The 15655-nt window shown below is 34.3% G+C and overlaps 1 protein-coding gene across 6 annotated transcripts; it reads right to left on the minus strand.

The window, feature by feature from the left end:
* Positions 1 to 314: 314 nt before the first annotated feature.
* On the minus strand, positions 315 to 15006 carry LOC110834249 (BBSome complex member BBS7). 6 transcript variants are annotated; one of them, XM_087353692.1, is made up of 17 exons: positions 14576 to 14787; positions 13546 to 13671; positions 12701 to 12824; positions 12154 to 12268; positions 10421 to 10550; positions 9096 to 9292; positions 7821 to 8010; positions 7581 to 7665; positions 7111 to 7222; positions 5859 to 5976; positions 4728 to 4880; positions 3673 to 3875; positions 3292 to 3456; positions 1930 to 2039; positions 1274 to 1504; positions 568 to 732; positions 315 to 397 (listed from the first exon to the last, which is right to left on the minus strand). In XM_087353692.1, exons 1-16 carry the CDS (start codon positions 14576 to 14578, stop codon positions 593 to 595), a joined length of 2202 nt encoding a protein of 733 aa, XP_087209818.1. In that variant the 5' UTR covers positions 14579 to 14787; the 3' UTR covers positions 315 to 397; positions 568 to 592. The 6 variants fall into 6 exon arrangements, with proteins under 6 accessions (XP_087209818.1, XP_021928890.1, XP_021928891.1 ...); XM_022073198.2 differs by lacking the exon at positions 14576 to 14787 and adding an exon at positions 14894 to 15006 and having other exon boundaries at positions 315 to 732; XM_022073199.2 differs by lacking the exon at positions 14576 to 14787 and adding an exon at positions 14844 to 15006 and having other exon boundaries at positions 315 to 732.
* Positions 15007 to 15655: the final 649 nt, after the last annotated feature.

Raw genomic sequence — 15655 nt, forward strand, 5'->3', positions numbered from 1 at the left:
GGGACAGGTTGCACATCTCTAAATAGACACAAATAGGACATCTTAAAGAATCTTTACTGACTGGTCACAGATTTAGGACAACCTAGAAGACTGAAAATACTGAGTCAGAACAGACCAGGAATATCTCTTGTAACTGACGAAAATTGTGTGTGTGTGTGTGTGTTTAAAGGCATAATGACTGAATACAAAATAAACAGTGAAAAGACCTGATGTTAAATTTCAAATCTAGGACAGTGCTTTCACTTGTTATTGGCATGTATATGCACATGGATGTAATTTGACTACTGATCATACAACAAAAGTACCAGTACCACTTAACAGATAAACTCTTTTTTTTAATTGAAAGTTCCATAGAACTCACCATATTCATCAAAAGGTGTTTTTCCCCCCATTCTATCTGATAAATGTAAGTTAAGTAACTTATGAGTATCATTGCTAAAACTCAAAATTCAATCAGGCAAAAACTGTTGAGCTGAAATTTAACCAAGTAGAAGATGTAGAATAAAGGAAGCATTTGTCTTCCTACTAAACCACAAATATCATATTAAATAATCATCTAAAGGATACAAATAGGTGTTGTGCACTTATGATTTTACACAGACTGTTGCTGAAAGAAGTCCAGGAGATTTTGCAAGTCATATTTATCTAATATTTCTATCAGTTGAGGAACTTTCCCTTTCACATTAATTCCTTTGAATTTATGTCTGTCGATGTACAAATCTGTAATCATGCCTGAAATACAGAGAACAAGTTATCAGTTCTTAAGGCTACATTTGAGGTATAAAACTAGTGCAATGGCTTACTTATTTAATTCCTTTTTGACTTTCTTTTCTTAGTGTTCAATTTCTGTTGACCTAGTCCCATTATATAAATGTTACATTCCCAAACCACAGCCACTAATTTAATAAATTACTGATCATAAATACCAATATTATGTTTTAAAGAAAACAAGGTATTAAGGTTTCTATATTAATGCATGAGTATTCTTCAAATACTCCTTAGCACTAAGATTTTAGAGTGCAATATACTGATGTACAGGTAGACTTGTTCTATTTCCATTTTGTTGGGGTTATAAAATACTCAGTGAAGCTCTTCTGTATGTGTTGTTTGAAGATGTTACCAGTTCTGTCATTGGTGATATATCCTTATTCCTAAATGAGGTCAACAGAACAGGTAATTGTTACATGAAGCTGAATTACATGGTATGTCTTGTTCAGTACTAATCTGTACTGTAAAAGCCCTTGGTGATAACCAACATGAAGGAAAAAATTACCATATAAGCGATCTAGATGTGCAGGTTGCCGTTTGTATTGGGTCAGCAGCTCCTTCTCATTTTTCAATATCTGCTTGTATTCAGGCAAAAGACATTCCAATGATTCTGCATCATGAGTTTCGAGTTCTCGAAGTGCTTCCAGAAGTGACACTTGTTTGGAGAGTGCCAACTGGACTTTCAGCTTCGGATGCAGCAGCTGTAGAGTATGCACTACACTCTCATCATTCACTGCTGTTAGAATTTAAAAAAAAAAAAGAAGACTGTTTTGCAATCATTTTGTTCACATATTCAATACATTTAAGCCTTCAACTATGACGTAGAAAATGTTTCATCTTCCAAGACAATAGGAATTAGGGTTTTCACACTTTTGCAACTTCAGTTGATATATAAAAAATTTGATAACACATCATAAAATTCATCAGTCATCATCACTACACAATGTTAAAATTCGTAACAATTTTCCTGTTTCCTTCTCAACACCATGTCTAAAGCAAGTTGATTATTTCATAAATAGAGAATCCAAGAAGTGTAAAAGGCAGCAGCATATGACATCCAAAAAGTATGCAAATTTAAATGTATCTTTGCCTAAGAAAACAATATAATTCACAAATGTTGCAGCATATTCCACTGATTATAACAAGAACAGGAATACTTACCACACAAAAGATCAAGCTTTATTTTCTTCTTTGTAGCTTCTTTAGTTAAAATATCTTTCAAAATTGAGATAGTAGAAATGTTATCTGACTTGAATTCTGCTTCCCCCTTCCTATAAACAAATTTTTCTGCTTCACAAATAGCATCTTATGGTGCTATACATTCTATATTAAATATTTAAGCTTAATAATAACTTTTTTAGTTAAAATTTATTTAAGAAATGAACAGTACAGATATTTTGTGAAACCCCCAACAAAAGTGAATCAAGTCATACAAAACTCTTTCTCCATACACCAGCTCCAATCCTTTGATAAATCACAAATTCATGTACAGGTAAACCTCGATTTGCGCCGATTCAGAATAATGCCGCTTTTGAAACCAGCAAGTCAAAAAGTGACAAAAATATATTTTACTATTATTTATAACGTTTTACAATGTTTCTCATACTGATTCTTAAACTAAATTGTAATTCTTACATCGCTGATTTTGAATAAAAATTATAAATACAGTCACCTCTAGACTCATTGCTAAGTAGTTGCGAGATAATCTAAAAATTTGCCAACATTGCGCAACAGTCACATAAGCATTGGTCACTCTTCATGGTGAGTCATTTGCGTTCAGTCTGATAAGGGAGTAAGGAAAATTGCGTTCAGTTCGCTTCTTGTTGAGACATTGAATGTGCTGAAAACTGTGTGCTAAACTTGTTTGTGTTGTTGTTCGACCACTATTGTGCAGTAGCAACTGTTTTATATTTATAAATTGCAAAAGAACCACCATGTCTGGAAAGAGAAGTGAATGTGTTGCTAAAAAGTTGCATAGATCTATTGCGTTAGAAGATAAGATGGGCGTAATTCGTAGAATAGAAGGTGGTGATACCCGTCATAATGTGTGCAGAAGTATGAAGTTGCCTCCTTCCACTGTGACTACCATAATGAAAACTTCATATAAAATAAAAGTCAGTGCAACAGGCTATGAGTAAGTGCAATGCAAGTGAGTTATAGCAGAAGTAAACTTTTAGAAAGAATGGAGAAATTACTGTTGCTATGGATGGATGACATGAATCGAAAAAACATTCCCTTGACTGAAATTGCTATCACGGATAAGGTGAAGCAAATTTTTGAGGAACTTAAGTCATCAATGTTTGGGTGCCGGGAACGCATGTGATTGACTTCCCATTGATTTACATTATAAAAAGAGTTTCAATTTACGCCGATTTGCCCAGGAATGCATCCCCGGCGTAAATCGAGGTTTACCTGTACCTATTTTGGATATTATAAATTGGACATTAAAATTTTATGGGCTTCCTAATCTATACCTTACCAGTCTTGTCTTTAAATATTATTTTATTACTATACAATACATACGAATAGCTGCAATGCAACACAGTGTCGAGGAATGTGGAGACAAAAGTGAACGTGACTTTGTCACCAGTTGGCACCTTCTCAGGTATTTCAGGCAGGCAGAATGAGACCCATGTATGTATTTCTCCGAGGCTGAATGCTCCTTTCAGTGTAAGTATATTATATGGCCTGGAATATACATACTGAATAACACCAGGCAAAACACAGAATTCAACTGTACATAAATTCAATAAAACTTGTGGTGTAACCAACTTCAAGCTGTCCTATATTCAACAAACATGAAATTCTAGCAGTCACAAACATTTCCCCCAAGTGCCTAAATGGCATATAGTGGGACAGCTTTACCTTACTTTACTTTTTTACATTGGGTTGGACTCTACTTACCGCTGATGGTCAAAGGAATGACAACGTATGTGCAGGGAGAGGGGCTTTATCTTGTACTGCCGCACCTGGCAGCATTTGGGTTGAACCAATGGTGTGACATATGTGCGCAGAGTTCCATGCTGTCCCTCAATTGTCCGCAGCTTCAGCTCAAGTCTGGTAGTATTCATTTGGCAGCGGTATGTTGCCAGCAAATAGTTACCACTCTGTATATATAAAACAATCATTAAAGCCTTCAGGCTTTTGCAGACCTAATTTTGTTCTGGAGATGAAAATATCGGGAAACCAGCCCACCATAATTTATTGCTATCACCCAACAATGGAAACATAAATCTCAAAATACATGACATTTTAAAGATTGTACAACAAACCTTACAAAGAATTAGTTCTTTGTAAGAATTGAAAACAATTTCACTGTTCTCTGCTTCCCATATTCATATCCACATCATTTCCAAGATGATGCAGTAGATCAGAAGATATGTCAGTAAACCCTTTTAAAGTTATGAATATGATGTCTCATACAGAACCTATGTTTTGAATATATGCTTGACATTTGACAATATCACTAATGGAAACGTCTCTTGTAGTCTCTCCTTAGGAGATGTAGGGACAGAAGGGAGAATAATATTAAAATTTATCTTACAGAAACAAGGTGTGAGGGTGCGGACTGTTTTCATCCAATTTGGGAAAAGATCCAATGACATGATCTTGTGGTTTCCATAAATGGCAGGTAATTTCTTGAGTAGATGAGTGATTATCATCATCTCAAGAAGAACTCTGGCTCTACAGAGTTAATTACAGTAGCTATTTAGTTATATAAAACAAAAAGGTACTTGCCTATTTCTACATGTGGGGCAAAAACTTGGCAGAGACATAAGACGATTACAAACAGTAGAACTACTGGGGACAGCAGGGACTAGGTGATGAGAAAAAGTGAGGGAAAGAATAGACAGATAAAGGAAGATTATTTAAAGAACAGAAGAATGAACAAGGTTTTGTCATAACATGCTGAGGAAACATGAAGAAAATGTGTCAGTGGTTCAGGGTGCACTTCTTACCGCTGGTTCACATGCGCTGTAGCTTACAACTGCTGAATTCCTCTCTACATCCAGCAAGTCCACAGGAACGTCACTTTGGATAAGCACATTGTCAATAGGTGTCTGCACTTCCAGGACTAGTGAATATGAAGCATCTTCTCTGCACAGAGTCATCTGACAGCAAGTAGTCCAATTATAATTAATAAAATGACAGCTGAGAAAAATGTAAATACCACTGCAAACAAATTTAGTGGAGTACTGTTCTATAGAACAATGACTTTAAACATAATCTGGTGAAAACCTTAAATGGTAGGAACTCAGCACCAAGTAACAGGGAGACAAAACAGAAATTATATGTTGAATCAAGAAAAATTAAACGATGAATCCACTATAATATCTCATTAATGTGTACCAGAGATTCATTATTTAAATAAAATACAAAAACACACTGAGTTGTTTATAGATAACAAACATTACACATTTTTAAAATTAAAAAATATGTTATCATGGGAGTTAATGTGTAATTTTGTTTTTATAGAAATTTAAAAACCAAAATGTTGGCATTACATGGACACAAGAACATATGAGAGGTGGTATTAGTTTTCATAATTATAAAATAGGCATAAACATTAGAATTTTGGGGGTACATAGGCAAATAAACTATTGAAGCAGGTTCTACTAAGCCTGTCATAATTTAAACTGACCAATGTTTAATGGCTGCTTTTCAATTGCATGTAATTCTTTCCTGTATTAAGAGATAGCATATCCTAGCAAAATATTTTATTTTCAACACTGCATGATTTTTGTATTGAGAACAATGATCTTGTTTATGAAACAGTGTTTACATTGGTATTAAACACCCACCAATTCATGTACAGCCCATGGTAATGCACTTGGCAGTCGTAAAAAGCATAAAAGTGAGAAAGCTTGTCTCCTGCAGTGTACAATATTGGGCAAAAGTTAAAAAAATCTTCTTGTGATTTCCATTTTATATAAGTTGATGGATATTGGAAGCAAATTTTATCATAACAAAATGCCTCAAGCGTTGTACAGTAACAACAATGAAGTTTGCTGTTTACCTTATACTCCAACACTTCTGAACTCTTCCTATGATCATTAATAACACAATTCAATTCAAATAAAATTTGTTACCTTATCATTAATTGCAATGAATGGAATTGCTGATAATCCATCCACTTTGTCCTGAGTTGCTGCTTGGTACTTTTCTCTTTCTCTGTTCACTCTTTGTTCTATCTCATCAATTTCCATTCTGTAAATAATATAAATTATTATAAATAACAAATAAAGAAATCAGTGTCAGCTTGTTCCATTTTGCTATTTCCAGGGATCACTTCCATCTTAAAATTTAAACAATGTAATGATTTATTTTTAATTTACATTTTTGAGCCTAAAAAGAATGTGACAGCACATCAAAATTCAAACCTATGCCACTTTTCTAGCACTATAATAGTTTGTACTTACCATGGAGTAGCAAACCAAGAATGAAAAGAAATGTTTCACATAAAATCATTTCAAACATACTTCAACGCAGATTTCACAAGTCAAGCTTAAAGAAATCTATCCCTATATAAAACTTCAGAACTGTCAATGAATGGCACAAGTGTTGTTCCCACCTCATAGGTTCACACAAAAGAAATCAACAAACACTATAAGATGGGTGGTTCTTCTACTGTTGTTAGGAAAGAAAACATCTAGGAAGTTATATGGGCTGGATTGATACTTCTGATGGAAAGTACAGATGCACAGTTCACCAGTTGATTAATGCAGTTAGCCAGAGAGAAAAATATGAAAAATACTGCACAACAGAAATTATACAATGATCACTTCACTTAGTTGATCCTTTTCTACATGCAGGTATCAAGGTTTTATAATGATAAGTACCTTAAATTTTCAAGCCTTTCAGAAATATCAGACAAGGGAGTAAATGTGCTACGTGTACAGCAAACTCCTGTTCTGGATGAAACCATGCCAAACACAAAACCTGAAGAAGTTGAAACAAATAACACCAAAATAAGAACCTTGATGAAACAAAAAATAAAAACATGAAGCAATGTAACTTAGTCAAGAAGCCAATATTTTTATTACTGACTTTTTTTGTACGTACAGAAAACACTGGTTTTCATATTATCAGATAGTAAAAAGATAAAATGACATCAATAAATATGAATATAGTTACAGTGTGATGCATAATGAAAATAAAACATGAGGTAACATTAATATGAAAGTCAGTAATAAATAAATAAATGCCTTCTATTAAATATTCAATGAAAAATTAACAAAACTAACCAACATAAATAAAACAGTGACAATGAGTGAAACAAGCACAAAAGACTTCTCAGTAAGCTGCTGCGAGTAAGTGCCAACACTATGTAGTGCAAGATACCTCAGACGCATAATCTTCTGCTGAGCATCCTGGGAAATGTTCATACTGCCAGTCTCTGTATCCATAAGTATTTGTTTATCCACCACTTCTGTCGTCAAGCCAAAAATCCACCCTATACAATATAAACTTATTGATATTATAAGAAACGATGGAATTTATATTCATGAAAAAGAAATAGAAATCTATTATTAACAACTTGTGGTGGAGCTACATGGACATAATGCAGATTTTCCATTCACTCATTTATTCAAGATGAAACTAAAAGTTTGTTAAAAATAACACAACCTCATGAGCCATAGGTATGAGTTTGGTCCACTCTACACTTAACAGGAGCGTCTTACCTCAATTACCTGACATACACACACGTAGCTCTGATATGTCTGGCGTGATAAGATTTCTCAAAACAAACATTTTGAAGTTTTAAAACCTTTTAGTGGCATACTGTGAAAAAAGACAAAAATATTCATTACCTGTATATGTTGAAGCCACCACTTCTTCATAGCCTGCATTTCCAACAACCCCACCATGGATAGAGGTAATACTTTCATTGCATGACTGAAACAAAATACAAAATTTGTAACCTAACTACTACAGAGTTAGTGTGGGATTCTGACAAGACGGATGCAGCAAAATGTGTCCAATAAGAATTAAATAATAATACCTGCCAAAACTTTAGCATTTATTGGTTACATCTGTCACCACACACTTACATATGAAAACCTCTGTGTTAGTTTTCCGTCACCAGCATCATCACCCAATGAGAAAATGTCCAAAGTTCCATCCTGTCGCCCTATCAGGAGGTCTAATACTCCATCCCCTGACATATCATAGCAGTCCATGCAGAGGATACCACCACGATGCTTACCATCATTCAGTATCCATCGATGATTCACCTCTGTCCTAACAAAGAAAAGATACTGCATGAACTGCTTAAAACATCTGCATAACAGACAATTTGCAGTGAGAAAAATCTATTTTAAAACACTAGTTCATGATGTATCTCTTGAACTATTGTTTTCAAAGCCAGTCACAAATTAAAACTGAAACCCCACCAACAGATCGAATATTTTCTTGTTTCAGAAAATAACAACTATGAATATGGACACCTACATCATTAATCCCTAATGACTAGACTAAAGAACATGAGAATTTTCACATGTGCTGTATATCATCAAATTGTAGCTGTATAATTATAAATGAGATTTGGGGAAATAATGGAAGGATGTGGTTATGACCTGAAATGACTGAGGAAGACCACAGAAATCTCAGTCACAATTCAAATCTCCTTTAAACTGGAAACATCCTAACATAAGCAAAAGCGCTCACCATCAGAACACAACATTCTGAGAAGTGAACTGCACAAAATGTGGAAATAGTTGGCAGACACTTTGTTTTTCTTATATAGGTAGCACAGAGAAATTACTTATACAAAACCAGTAACCAATATAAATATTTTAAAAATAGTTTTCTTTTAGATACCTGGAGTCAGAAAGAGTGTGCCTTAGAATTCTCCTGCCTTTGTGCTCATCTGTGACATATGCAGTTCAGACAAACACTCTTAACAAGAAGGACATAAAAAGAATACAGGCAAACCAAAATAGAATTTTTAATAAGTACATAAACTACATCAGAAATTAGAAACTAACAGTTACAAGTGATATGGCTTTGTGAAGTGAATGGATTACCCACAATGGCAATGGAAATGAATTCAAGAAGAAAGGAACCTGTGAGGTCAACAATATGATGGACAGACGCTGATATCGACAGTATCCACCTGCAAGAACACAAGAGTGTCAGAATCCAGAAGACCAAAATCAACATCCTCACCACTGTAGGAATCTCAAATCTCAGACTGTGAGAAAAATGTGGAAAGGAGAAAGATGATATGGACATAAATTAAATTATGCAGGGATAGATGTGAATGCAAACACTGACTTCACAAGATAAGAACAGACAGAAGAAAACGAAAAAGGAAAAGAACTAACCTGCCTATGCAAACAAGCCCAACTCTCCCATCTGCAGTGCCATATAGTATCTCATCTCCAGTTTCTCCTCCTTCATTGCCATTAAGATGAAGCACTGTGGGTATAGCATCAACCTCTATATTGTGAAGCAGAGATGATCGGTCCAATACTCGAAGCGTTCTATCCTCGCAAGCTAATACCGGAGTCAACCTGTTGTTCTGTGCAAACAGATACATAAAAACCTTTAGCATTAGAGTTAAAATACCTGCAAAAGAACAGGAAATAATATATTCATTTGTTCAGTTCCATAGGAAGGGCAACAGAAATCCTAATAACTAACTACATGGAACAGAATCATTCTTGGGAAGTTGATAAATACTCAGCTATTTGAGAAACTTTCCACCTTTTATGGAAAGCAAAGTTTCATTACAATGCCCACTACTGGACTCTAAAGCCAAATGAATCCAACACACACTCTCATACTCAGTTTCTTTAAGTTCCGTGGTAATATTATATTCCCATGCATGACTAGGCCTCCTTCACATTTCTTGACCAAAATTTTGTATGCATTTCTCATCCCTCCCATGTGTGTTACATTTCCTGCACATAGGAAATGTATCAAATACTCATATAAGTTCTTCATAAAAGCTATGCTCTGTAATATTGCTTTTATCCTCTGTTAGGGCATTAATTCAGTGAACAACAATAACAAATTAAAATGAGGTTCATGACAAAGATATGACAGGAATAAATGCAGGAAATTATTGTTATTCTTCACTTCAAGATTTTGCCTCCATGTGTGTGCTTTCCAAGAACACTAACGATTAATGTATATATATAATACATTTTTCAGCATTTTTTTAGTATTTTTATACTCTTATCCTGACAAAAGAATATAAATTACAAGTATCTGAAACAAACATATAAGAAAAGTATTTCAGCCTAAGAAGGGTTCACCATACACAGAAAATTCAGAAACTAAATGATGTGCTTTGTAAATTCTTCTAGTTTGCTCAGATGGTTAAGATATGGAAATTACAATGGGCTTCAAATGTAGCACAGATGAGGAAAGCAAAAACATTATATAGAATTATGGTGGAGAAACTTCTAAGAAAGAAAACTATAATATATACAGAGCTCCTTTAGTGAAAGGATGGCTTCCACCTTAAACAAGAAACCATATTGTGGTAAATAGTTTACTTTAAGTTCTCTCCTTAGTTGTACTGATTAGAAGAATGGGTGGGTTGAGAATAGGCAATGAGATATAAAAAGGATTTTACATACAATTACTCTAAGGGAGATCTATCTGTAAAGATTTTGAGCCCACTGTGATAAAGATATTTTACCTTTTCAGCAGAGAGTGAAATGACATCATTGATTTCATCACCACACAGATAGGAGTTTGTGTCTTTACAATCGTGATATTGATTGTATGCATGTTTACCACAAACAAGAAGATTACTACCACTAACATGCCTGCAACAAGCAATGTTCACATTACATCAAAAATGGGTCAGATCCAATGTACACAGACAGAGAGAGTAAGAACTGCAGTAGAACATGGTTTAACCACACAAAGTGTTTTTCAGTATTAGCTGTAAACAACTTTAATTCTTTGATTCTTGTCATCTGACAGGCCCAGGGAGTGAGATTTTTTTAAAATTTGTACAAGTTCAGTACACAATAATATTCTGCCCTAATACATAATCCAATCCTTTATAATCACTACTTGTATTACACAATTCTAAATTCGTAAAAATTTCACAAAGTTTCCAGTAATGACATTTTCTTCTTTCCCATGTACCATTACACATGACTGCAGAAATTATGATTATTTATTTCAGAATCAAGAAATAAAATGAATATCCAATGCAAAATTGTTTTACCAAATTACAACAGGTAATGGCATTTCATCTGGTGTCTATGTACGCTCACTGAAATAACAAAAAACATTTACTACAAACTTCTACACAGTGAATATATATATATATCACATATAGTGTTTAACCTAGATCTATTATGTTCTTTTGTAGACAAAAAACACACTTATAATCCCCCAGATTGCTACACAGATGCAAGAAATGCACAATACTCATGGTGATCAGATCAAAAAGTAACAATGACACTACAAAACAACTTTCTTAATGCCATCTGTCCAATAACTAATCATATGAAGCTATCTACACTAGCAAGCTAGCAACACCTGTAAAACAAGAAAAGAGGTTATCTCCAATTTGGAGTTCATATATTACCAGAATACACCTACTTTTACTTTTTTTCCCTACTGTATGTTCATAAAGGCCAATGACTTTCATAGACCCAATGCTGATTGATTCTTAGATTCTTAAAACCTTGCATACCGTGCAGTGTATTGATATATAAATAATCCAGGCACAGACAACGCAACCACAGCTCACAATAGACCAACAATGGCAACCTCAAGTAAAACTTGGGTCAGTGGACATTAAGCTGAGTAACTCAATTTAGATAATACACCAACTCACGTGCAATTAAATGTTCAGTGTGGTATTACATAAAGTATGGCTTTATAAAGTGCGACCTTTTACAGTGCTTTATACTAAACCATCGATTCATGAATTGTATGGTTTTAATAGACAGACTAATGAATTAATGTTTTTGCCACCGATGATGACCTTTTGAGGTCAAAATGCATTTGGCACAAAGTGTTATTTAATGTGTAAACAGTTTTGTTTGTATCCATGATTTTATACGATTCTTAGATTATTTAATCACACTTTTCCAGATATGCAAGTTCTAAAATGTCAAATGAGATAGGAATATGATCATAAATGAAGAGAAGGTAAGGTTTGGGAAGGAGTTGCAATGGCATATTTGAAGGTATTATACCAAAAATGTGCCTTTAAAATTTGAGGAAAGTCATTATAAACCCCAACGATGATGGCCAGTAACCATGTCAAAATTTGAAGCAGATATTTTTGACAACAGAGCTACAGTGTTACTGCTACACCAATCTTCTTAGTAAAAATCCATTGTACTTCAAGCTGAAATAAATAAATAATCTATAAATGTCACAAAAAGTATGGTAAGTTTCACTCACATTGATTTAATATGTTCTGTAAGATTTGTGTCAAATCCCAAAAATAACTTTCCTTTCTTTGTGTATCCACGGACTTCGTTTTCAGAGGAAACAAATATTTTATCCTTTACAGTTCCTGTAACAAATACCATAATTACACAATATTTCACAGTTTACATCATAAATAAGTTCTAGATTAAAAGGTACCTATTACTGTGCCTAGCATCATTCTATAAAGCTATCCATGTTTCAGCAGCCTTCAATCCCAGGGCAGACAATTACTATATAATAAGGGACTTTGTTATTACTACAGGTCACCTAGTATTGATAACATAATAAAATCTAGGAAGCTGCATTTCAGATGGGGAAGACAAGAAATCCAAACAGATTTTAGAGATCACTGAGAGGAAATGGAAGCATACAATTAACATGCATCTTGGAAAGTAAGTTTTGGGAATAGAAGGTGGATGCAAGTGGCTCAGAATTCTGTTCTAGGTGAGCTTAGTATTTGTGGCACTGAACCTTGAAGTCCTACTAACAGAAGTTTGGCTAGTTAAAACATGCCTACCTAATGCACCACCAAGTTCCAAACGAGATATACCAGCACTTGGCAATGTTTTAAAACCTATCTGGATATCTCCTTTCTTCACAGAAAATACTTGTAACACCCCATCTTGATCTGCAACAGTTACCTATAACAAAGCAAATGTAGTGAAAATTACAGAACTTAAAATGGTATTTTAGAGAAGCAATATGTTAAGTAAATGGGTCAACATGAGCTAGCATAGCTTAGTCAGTATAGTGGCTGACTATTGACTGGATGACCAGGGTTCGATCCCCAATGAGGCACAGGATTTTTCCTTTAGCCTCTGCATCCAGACCGGTTCTGGGGCCCTCCCAGCCTCCTATCCATTGGGTACCGGGGTCCTTTCACAGGGGTAGAGCATGGCCGGGGCGTGATGCTGACCACTTACCCCATCTAATGCCTAGGTCAAGAAAGAGTAGGAGCTATACTACCTCTCCCCCCAAGCGCCTACATGGCGTATAGTGGGACAGTTTTACTCTACTTTACTAAATGGGTCAATAGTAATTTTACTGGAGTTGTACACAGTTTACTAAACAATAACAAATCAAGCAAATTAGCTCAAGTGGTAATTCTTCCTACTTGTAATCAAGATGAGTCCATTTTTAATATCTTGGCTAGGATAACAACTATCCTGATATATTTTTCATGGTTATCCTCAGTCCTTGTAGGTGAATGCCAGCAAATTGTCTCCCCACCCAGTGCTATCAAGTTCAATATTTGTGATCATCTCCTCACATAATTCAATACTAAATAACCACTATGGATAATACAGCATTGCTAAATATCCTATGATTCAACCATCTTAATTATTTAAATGTAATAATTACCTTTTGCGTCATTCCTGTTCCTGTGCTAGGTAAAAGCTTCATTGTTTGTGGAGCTGTTATCCCCACCAATGTATAATCCACTCTCGACAGCTCCATCTCCATGATGTAAAAGACAGAGAATGGAATCTGAAAAGAAACAACATAAGATAACACATAGCACAAAGGGTTTAATCACTCTGAAATAAATACATATGTATGTTCATGTGCATTTGTACACAAACAAAACCTCAAATCTTACAATTAAGTTGTCTTTTGCCTTTAAAAGCTATATTTTGATACATGCCACATGACATTAAATGAAAATAGTATAAAATTATAATTTAATTCCATAAATAAGGTTGAAATTTATTTGGAAGGGGGAATTTGAGGATTTACACAGACAACCAAATCCAAACTAAAAGTTTCTTTTGTTATGAACTGAGTCATAGCAAAGAAGAATCACTCATATTTTCAACTCAAAAATAAACTGGACCTCATTTACGATAACAGATTTTAAAAAAATCAGCCTTCAATTGAGCTTATACAATCTCAATGTGTGTTACCTTACTAAATGATATTCTTTTTCTGTAAGAAAGGCCAGGAAGTCTAGCCTGACTGTTGCATTCCAATGTATTGGTGACACAACAAACACATTAATAACATTTATATTTATAAATGTACCCTATGCCAAAGACCCAGGCCATGAAGGCATACAGGAATATGGAGTAAGAGTTCACTGTACTCTTAATTATGGAATTAGAATTAAGTTGTCAACTTCAAACTCTGTTATCTTTACAGCTTTTAACACCATTTGCATTTTATATACTATCTTGTTATCAATCCTGGCCACACATATTGACAAAGACTTTCAAGCATTCAAGAAAATTTCTGCACAATCAAGACAAAAATTATACATGGGTTGGTACATTTAGTAAGTCAGTAAAAACAGGAGAGTTTACAATATATCCATTGTTTCTCCTAGTATTCTACATTTATTCACAATTTTAACATTGGAAGCTTGGAAAGTGGAGGTTAGAAACTCAAATATTACCATAAATATTTATTTCCCTAATAAACGATTTATAAAAACTCAGCTGCCTCTCTCCAATGGTCAGATCTATATTTCAAAATAGCAACATGACACAATTAAATTGTTAGTCTAATAATTACTGTCAACATAACCATTGTGTACTATCATTACGATCGTTGTTATTATTGGTGAATAAAAGTTTCGGAATATATATGTATATATTGTCTATACACTACACCTAACCTAAAAATACGAGACAATAATAAACCATCACTTTTACGTAAATTACATAGCTCAAATATATGGCATGCAGCTATATTACACCAACAATCTGCATACTTTATCACTCCTTACAACCAAGAAAATAAATATTGTCAATTTTAAACGACAAAGTGAAAGGAATTCGTTCAATACTGGGCATCCATGCCAAACATCGAATTCAGTATCGCCATAGCAACCCGGGGCGGTTAATTCAAATTACGTTCCAAGAAACGTTCATTAATATTTAATTGCGCAAAATGTTCATTCTAGTTCCACTTTTGTTGCGAAACTGCAGGGATTATTAAAGCTTGCTTTTTGACTAACAGTTTCAAAACTGCATTCCACTTGCCTATAAAGAGTGGACTGACCAACTTTTTTACAGCTACAGTTATTTTATTGGTAACTTGATTTAGGGTTATGCACAATACCAGATTCAAACTAAGGTACCACATGCAGGCATCAAAATAATTTGAGAAAAAACCATGGCAATAGTATTTATTAAGTCTATAAGAAAACATCAAGTACAGACCATGCCATGAAGGCATGTAGGTACTATGGAGGTTCAGCTTTATGAATTCTAATAAATCAGCACTATGAGTAAAAAGTGAAAGTTTCATATTCTAATCATCTTTATATTGCTAGTCCCCATCGCTCATGCACTGGACCCCAGAGTCATTTCATGGAACTCAAAAGTCTGGAAGATCTGTCATAAGTATTTCTAGACAGGATAACTGAGACTCAACAACTCAAGTTTGCCAACCCTGCATTATTACATAGTAAACAGCATATTATTTATAGACACACTTAAAACATAACTTTTATTACATTCTGACAGCTATT

The sequence above is a fragment of the Zootermopsis nevadensis genome, unplaced genomic scaffold (genome assembly GCF_977971745.1).
Source record: "Zootermopsis nevadensis isolate Lab colony 2312 unplaced genomic scaffold, Znev_1.0 Znev_ptg000022l, whole genome shotgun sequence".
Taxonomy (NCBI): domain Eukaryota; kingdom Metazoa; phylum Arthropoda; class Insecta; order Blattodea; family Termopsidae; genus Zootermopsis; species Zootermopsis nevadensis.